Source organism: Gymnoscopelus braueri (genome assembly GCF_963280865.1).
Source record: "Gymnoscopelus braueri genome assembly, chromosome: 16".
NCBI classification, from domain to species: Eukaryota; Metazoa; Chordata; class Actinopteri; order Myctophiformes; family Myctophidae; genus Gymnoscopelus; species Gymnoscopelus braueri.
This window is the reverse complement of record NC_137616.1, coordinates 23,638,907-23,647,100: the sequence shown is the minus strand read 5'-3', so window position 1 is coordinate 23,647,100 and position 8,194 is coordinate 23,638,907. Positions and strand designations below refer to the sequence as shown.

The following is an 8,194-nucleotide window of genomic DNA, read 5'->3' as shown; positions in this document are numbered from 1 at the left end:
CTTTCCCACCACTGCCTAATTCTAGCCTGTTTCCAAAAAACTAAAGTTTAAAAGTCAAGCTTCTTGGGCATGTCACTCACAGTCCCGTGTCTTTTACCGTTTGAATTTTCAATCTAATTTTATTTCGGGCTTTGGGCATACACGTTGTTTAAATGACTGGCCACAGGATTTGTTAGCCTGGTAAACCCTCCCTCCGGAAATCTCATTTCTATTTGATTCCAGGAGTGAATCAAATAGAAATGAGATTTCCGGAGGGAGGGTTTACCAGGCTAAGGATTTGTAGCAATTTTAGAAATATCAAATAGCCTATTAGGCCTTAATTATTGAATCATCAAGCATGTTTTAACCGTGTGTAGGCCTACTTTACATTAGTTAAGACCACTTTCTAAACATTTTATCTTGTAAGATTTTGGAGAAAATGGACATGGAAGTGTCCACTCTTCCTTAGTGCCCACTCTGTTACCACGTAAGCTTAATAATAATAATAATAATAATAATTATTATTATTATTATAATAATAATAATAATAATAATACTAATAATAATAATAATACTAATAATAATAATACAATAATAACAATCATTATTATTGTGAGTGCAGGGTTTGTTTAATGATGCCTGACAGAGCGCGCGCGCAGACTGATGACGTATTAAGGCTGCGACCATCATATGTTTACTCTCCTTGTGTTTGTGTGCACTGTGCTGCGGTCTGAACAGTGTAATACACGGAGATGTTCTTTCGTTCCAGAGAGTAAGTACTATGTTTTTGTTTATTAAGATAGCTTAAAGCCCATACATCTCGGACGCTACTTTATGAAATGGCAACCAATAACGTTGAGCTGCTTTGTAATCTGAAAATTCGCCAGGTTATTTACAGATGATCACGTCGTTGTTTACCTGGTATCCCATAGTTTCCATGTACAGATTATTTTGATAGTTGATAGATGTTTTAGACTGATGCTATGTTCTTGGTTTCGCTATTATCCTAGTTTACTGAGGCTCACAACACTGTCTCTGCATTTCACGGTTACCATGTTTATTGTGAATTACTCTGGTTAAGAGCGTCAGCTAAATGCCTACATTATACATTAAGAGTTTAATAATTCAATTTATAATCGACTAGCCTGCACCATCTTGGCTGTGGTGAACCAACCATTGCATGTCCAGTTATTAAATTTGCATTTAGTGATTTCTTCCGTTAAAGTTATTTTTAAATGGCTTCATATTCCGATTTCTTTTGTAGAGCTCTCCGACTCTGCAGCTCTTCAGAAAACAAAACATATGTTCAGGTTGGGATACCAATTTTATCCAATCAGAAGACAGAATCCATACAGGATACAGAGTGAAATTTTAAGTCACAAAGGAATTAGTAGACAATTGAAACTGGAACACTCTAAAATATGACATTGAAGCTGATAAATGGGGCTAAAAATGGAAACGCACATGAAAATGTATTTTCTGTTTATTAAAGAGATGGGGAGAGACCCCTGTTACTGAACAAACTCCATTTAGAAATCTTTATATACAGCTCAAATATATATGTTTTTAACCAAAACATATCACTTCCCCAACAGTGTTTATTTGTTTAATTTATTCAATTATAGGTGGATTGTGTTGTTCCTGAGACTTTGAGGAGGGGACTGTGGGCCCAGAGACTGCAGAGGAGCTCACAGACTGCTGGCTCTCAGAGACTGCAGGCTTCCAGGACAGGTCGGTGACATGACATGTCCCTCACATCGGCTGTCTACACTACAGTCTATGCCTGATGGATCACATAAATTACATTAAGTAGGAAGCGGTCACAAATATCACTTCCCCTGCCTTTAACAGTGTTTATTTATTCAATTATAGGTGGATGGTGTTGTTCCTGAGATCAGGAGGAGGGGACTGCTGAGGAGCTCAGAGACTGCTGGCTCTCAGAGACTTGTTGGCTATAGGTGGATAGGTGTTTTTTCTGAGATCAGGAGGAGCGGCTCAGAGACTGCTGGCTCTCTTCGGTTTAGAATTGACCGAGTTCTGGCTTATTTAAATGCTGAGTGCTCTTTGGCCTATATACATCCTTGCACTCACTCTCGCCACGTTTTTCTTTTTGTTTAACTAGATAATTTACTCTGGATGCCACCACCTACTTGTTGATAGTTATGGATAGAGACACCTTGATCAAGATTTGCTTTCGCTTGGGCATGATTTATGCAGACATTTTGTCTACACTTGCTTTGCATGGGATTATTGTTAGTAAAAGGCAATTAACAAGGATATTGAGAGGTTATGGGTTATATCGTCGGCGATATTCTGACTTGGATGATGCCATCGACTTTATAGCTGGTCAATTGGAAGGCCCTGGAAAACTACATGGATACCGGTGGATGTATACCAAGTGTCTGGAGCAAGGTATCCGCATTAGGAAGGAAGACATGAGAATCCTTCTTTCTCTGCTCGACCCAGTAAACTCTCAAGCTCGGCTGAGACGACGTCTAACCCGGAGGCGGTATTTTTCTAAAGGACCTAATTTCATATGGCATGTAGATTCCTACGACAAGCTCAAGCCCTATGGAATATGCATTAATGGGTGCATAGACGGGTATTCCCGCAGGATCATATGGCTGAGAGCTGCCTTCACCAGCAGCGACCCAAAAGTTATTGGAGGCTACTTTGTTGAAGCAATAGAGCAGACCGGTGGTTACCCAATGCTTTTACGCACAGACATGGGTACAGAGAATGTTGTGCTAAGAGACAGCCAAAGGTATTTGCGTCGAAATGATGAAGATGACAGGGCAGGAGAAAGGAGTTGTATAACAGGAAAAAGCACAGCAAACCAGAGAATAGAGAGTTGGTGGGGACTTATGAGAAGGGAAGGGGTTGAATATTGGATCCAGCTGCTGGGAGAACTCAAGGATGAAGGGATCTTCACCGGTGATTTCCTGGACAAAGCACTAATGCAGTTGTGCTTCCTGGCAATCATTCAGGTAAACATTTGACGATCACAGACCATGCCTTCATGCATTAACATGATCAACTTTGAGTAGAGTAGGACAATATATATATATATATATATATATATATATATATATATATATATATCTGTTCAAATGGCCTTTTTCATGTGATAATGTGGCGTCCCAGGTGAGTGCTTATGTGTGGCTATTGAGTTTCGAAGTAATTAAATTCACACATAAAGTAACCATAGTGGGGTTTTTTTTTTTCATTCAGTGACCACATGCATGCGGGAATAATATTATGGCCCTCCGAAAAAAACTATAGAACAACTAGACTCACCTAGGATGACTTTATGCACGGTGGATTTACCTTGATTATGTGACATATAATAGCCTGTGTACGTTCATCCTATTCTTTATTATGGTGAAGAAATTGATGCTATTCAAGGATTATGTTTGTTTCGTTAATTGGTGAGTGCCAATTAAAAAGTGGAAATGTGAGTACTTTGTCCTCCATTGATTTGAAATTTTGGACGTGCTACCTGTTAGGGATTTTTTCAATTCCTACTTTTGATGTCTATACTGGATTTTGGGTGTAGCACTCCACCGAGAAAACCCATTGTTGATGCGCAACCTTTTTCTTTTTATTATCTAATCATAATCTCCCTCCCGCTCCCCATCTCTCTCTCTCTCTCTGTAGGAGGACTTAAATGAGATAAGGGATGTTTGGAACGCACATCGTATCCGGCCCACCAAGAACCCCAATGTCCCCTCAGGAATACCAAATGTCATGTACTTGGCACCTCACCTGTGGGGCACAGAGGACCATCTTCTTGTTCCATCCAGTGGTGACCTAGACACTTGCAAAGACCGCTGCAAGTTCTTAACTTCAGTTCCATGTGACAAGGACATGTTTGATTTGTGCACAATTGTTATGGAAGAATCAGGCTTGGGGTTCCCAGTGACTAGGTCACAAGCACTTGACTTGTATGTATCATTGAGGGATATTATCCGCCCACAAATATTTGATCAGGCTACTGCATGAATTACACCGTTTGTTTCAGCGTGAAGATAACTACCGATCCATTTGCAAAGATGAAATGTAGAAAAAGAAGTAGTTGTTTCAAATAAAACAAAACGGAAACCAGACAATGTATTGTATTCAATAATAGTTATGGTAGGCCTACAGTATAACCATTTTCTACATTTTCATTCCCCTATTCGTATTCTTTCTAAGCTGTAATATAGATGTGTAAATTATTATTGGAGTTTAGTTTCTATTTGTTTTGACACACACCAGGATTACTGCATGTTTTTGTGAGGGTATCTATCTACACTTGGGGAGCGCAACCTCCACACCGAGAGGCCCTTTCGCCAAGCCCACCTAGGGTATGGGCACTGATGATGCGGAGGAGAGAACACACCCACAGCATCCCCTGCGGGAATCGAACCCAGGACCCTCTAGCTGTGAGGCGACAACGCTACCGACTGCGCCACCGTACCCCCCAGCTTGTAATTTTCAATGCAAAACATTGATTACCATTTAAGTAATGCGACCATACCTCTCTACTAGAAAAATAGACTAATTGGACCTAGATTATTATTATTTTTTTCTATTTACTTTTATTTACATGTAATCTACCTATTGTATGAAAATCAAGTAAATAGAAAACAATTGAGTCCAATTAGTCTATTATTGTATTAGAGAGGCATGGTCTATACAAACAATTGCCAATGCTGACAGCTGATCAGCAGATGCTTTCATGAATGTATGTATCTAGAAAATATTTTGGATAAATACACCATTTCCCACTTCAGTCAAAAAGGCCATTTGGCTGCAGGACTCGCCTATGTCCAGTCTATTATATCAACAATGAGTAAAATGATTTGTTACTCTACCACTATTAGTTGTCAATACAGAAGACCTGTGTATCGCTAGCCAAATAAACATTAATTGATTGAATACTTTATTAGCAGTTTGCCAAAAAATAGCACAAGAAAGTACAGTTCAATACAAGGTCTGCTAAGAGGATTTTAAACCCAAGAAAGCCTATGGCTTGTTTACATTGGGGTCCCGTTTCCATTTCATGATTGTTATAAAGCGAAGACTATATATTGTTCAGAAAGGTTGTTAAAATTAGCATCTCTACAATTTGTTTCTATTACAGGCAGTGACATAAGATGTACTTCAGTTTACATGGAACACAAAGGTTTCCTTTGTAAATTACCTAAAGATTTAAAACCATGTTTACATCCATCGATTCTAAAGGAAATGTATTATGAAATTCAAACAGAATATAGTGCAACTGCGTAAGAAAATGGCCACTAAATGCTTGGCACAATTACATTATAGAGCTGTTCTGGCTGATTCCAGCATATCAACCTTGCAGGTATGCTGGAATGTCAATTGTGAGGTGAATACTGTACAGTACATAGGAAGAATTGAATGAGATCGCTGCTGTTTGGAATGCGCACCGGATCCGACCAACGAAGAACCCACACAGTCCTAGCGGGATCCCAAATGCCATGTTCATGGTACCTCAGCTATGGGGGACAGATGACTTCATGGTCTCACCAAACACCGCTGATCTACAGAGAGCCAAAGAGGCATGCATGTTCCTTACTGCAGTACCTTGTGATGAAGACGTTTTTGATCTATGTACAACTGCAATGGAGCACCATGGAGAGCGCCATAACCAAAATGTTATACACTATGCTGTTAATCAAAAAATAAACATAATTTTCATTTAGCAAACTTATAATAACATGATCAAAAAAAGGCAGTTGTAAATATTTTAATACAGGTCAAAAATGCATACTGTGCACATCAGCATATTTCTGCATAAACAAGTGCTCAATTATATAATGTGTGCAGCATTGCACATCATGTCTTGCAGATTTTTTGCCTATATTGAATACATTAAAGTGTTGTTTCACTTCTTGAGGAACACTTGACCAACATTTTTTTTTGGCAGAAACCTTGTATACATGTCCAAAACAAAAAATGAGAATGTCTTCTAATGGATCTAATGTAGTCGCAAGCTCTTGTTAGTACTTTTCATTGATTCAATATTTGTAAAACCCTTAACCACATTTTACCTGGTGTCATTGTCAAGGGTCATGTCAATAGGCGACAATTTAGAATATTTCTTTTGTTGTTGAATTTTTTTTAATACCAAATAGATAATATTTTGCTGTGTTCACTATTTTACTTTGTCACAACCAGGTAAAAAATAAAATGAAAACATATAAAGTTGAATGGACATACAAGGTTTCTGCCCAAGGATATGTAATGTACATACATATGTAAAACAAAACAATACATTCAAGCAATAACAATTGTAAGGCAATTAATGACATCCTAATGAGTCATACACAAAACTATGGATATGTCAGTATCTGTCAATGTCTAATCACTCTATGTAGAGCCCCAATAGTACAACTGTGCATTAGTCTGTTACAACTTTTAACATCACATCAAACCTTCAAAACCACAAAATAAAATAGTAAAAAATCCAGACCTTTCAAGAAGAAGAATAATATAGCTGTTGAAATTGGTTCAAATGTCCACATCAATACTAATTAAAACATTTTTGCTCCACAATGAGCCATAAAGCCTCCAGATCAGTGGGTTTACTGTACACCACATACAGTATAACAGCTGTTTATCCGTACAAAGCACCTGATTGTGTCTTCTTCTTGAAAGCTCTAATAACTATATATATTGTTTAGTTTGAGTTTTTTACAGTTTATCAATTTCAGGTACATAAACAATTCTACCATAATTTGAACTTGAAGGGAACATTCATCTTATGACATCCTAAGCTGTCATTGTTCAAACAGTATCTTTCAGTGTCTTGCAGTAAATGTGTAAACTCTGTCTTACGTGGCTGCATGTGTTACAACTATTTAATGTGTAAACTTCATGAACTTGTGATAACCATCAAACATTTCAAGAAAGAGAAACTAAATAAAATTAGCACATCAATAATATTTGCTACTTTTTGTGCTTCTCAGTGTTATTCCTGCTGAGTGGATACTTGCATGTACTTGTTAAAACTTTAACATTACATTTAACATAAACAATTATCTTAACATAAATCTTTGGCAAGAGGTGCAAAACAGGGTTTCAGAGAACAAAGGCACTAAAGTACAGTAGCAGCAGTCTGGAACCTGACTACAACCACACCAAACACAACATACTGACCTGGTGAAATAGGCTAAAAAGTCACATTCCTTAGTGCACTTTCCTTAAATTTAGTAAATTACTGAGTAAAAGGCCGTATGCTACATCAATGCATCTACAGTAAATGTATACTTCATACTTAAATTGGCAACTATAGTTACACTGTAGCCTGCCCTGAATATCTGGATTATAACATTCTGTCAATTCCTTATAAAGCCATATTGGATAGCTTATTTTATGCAACCTTATTTGTCAATGAATAGCTACAGTATTGTAATACACCTCACTGTGATTAGTCCCTCTCAGAAGACAGCATAAACTAACTAGTGTGTGTGTGTGTGTGTGTGTGTGTGTGTGTGTGTGTGTGTGTGTGTGTGTGTGTGTGTGTGTGTGTGTGTGTGTGTGAAAAAAAGAAAGAAAAGAAGAACAAAGGAACCAGAAAACAAACAAGGGATCAAATCTAGAGAGACAAATAAGGCTAATCCATGCAAAAAATGATTGAATCCCTGTTCCTTTGTACCCTACTCTGCTCACCAGAGAAAATCTAACACTATGGGAAATCTGTACGACGGCATCCTGATACAAATACACTCAGCCGAGTGTATTTGTCGACAGACTAACAGGTTAACCTTTCCTTGTCTTTTACAGGTAGTTAGGCAGTTCATGATTTACACAATGTCCATCACCCAGACCGAGCTGTTCAGAATGCTATCGAAGTCACAGCGGAGGTCTGGGTAGTTCTGATAATTGACTGGTAGCATGAGATAACATCCACATGTATGAGCTTGGGGGCGACACTGGAATTCACTGGTTTCAATGAAGGTCACTGTGATGTCTTTTCCGAATAGAAGATCAGCTCCAGTACAGAAGCGGAGGAAGAGCCTTAAAGTGTTGTCATCCATCTCCCCAATATATCTCTTAAGGTTTCTTGCCACTCTGCTCTGTGTGGCACTCATGGCTTGTGGAAACTTCAGGATTTCTCTCACACGCTTAGGTGTTGGAACTCGCTCTAGCATGACCTCTGCTAGTCTCTGTGGTGTCAAAGTTTCAGTAAGATCCCTCAGAATAGGCC

The 8,194-nt window shown here is 38.3% G+C and overlaps 1 protein-coding gene across 2 annotated transcripts; it reads left to right on the top strand.

Annotated features, from left to right (window-relative positions):
- The first annotated feature begins 668 nt into the window (after positions 1 to 668).
- Positions 669 to 4,104, top strand: LOC308102731 (uncharacterized protein). 2 transcript variants are annotated; one of them, XM_080452569.1, is made up of 4 exons: positions 669 to 751; positions 1,605 to 1,710; positions 1,852 to 2,966; positions 3,637 to 4,104. In XM_080452569.1, exons 3-4 carry the CDS (start codon positions 2,142 to 2,144, stop codon positions 3,979 to 3,981), a joined length of 1,170 nt encoding a protein of 389 aa, XP_080308695.1. In that variant the 5' UTR covers positions 669 to 751; positions 1,605 to 1,710; positions 1,852 to 2,141; the 3' UTR covers positions 3,982 to 4,104. The 2 variants fall into 2 exon arrangements, with proteins under 2 accessions (XP_080308695.1, XP_080308696.1); XM_080452570.1 differs by having other exon boundaries at positions 1,605 to 1,714.
- The last annotated feature ends 4,090 nt before the right edge of the window (positions 4,105 to 8,194 follow it).

Excerpts from the sequence above, each read along its gene's own strand:
- LOC308102731 (XM_080452569.1), top strand. The coding sequence starts at position 2,142 with ATGGATAGAGACACCTTGATCAAGATTTGCTTTCGCTTGGGCATGATT. Across the intron at positions 2,967-3,636 it reads GCTTCCTGGCAATCATTCAG|GAGGACTTAAATGAGATAAG; the intron begins GTAAACATTTGA and ends CTCTCTCTGTAG.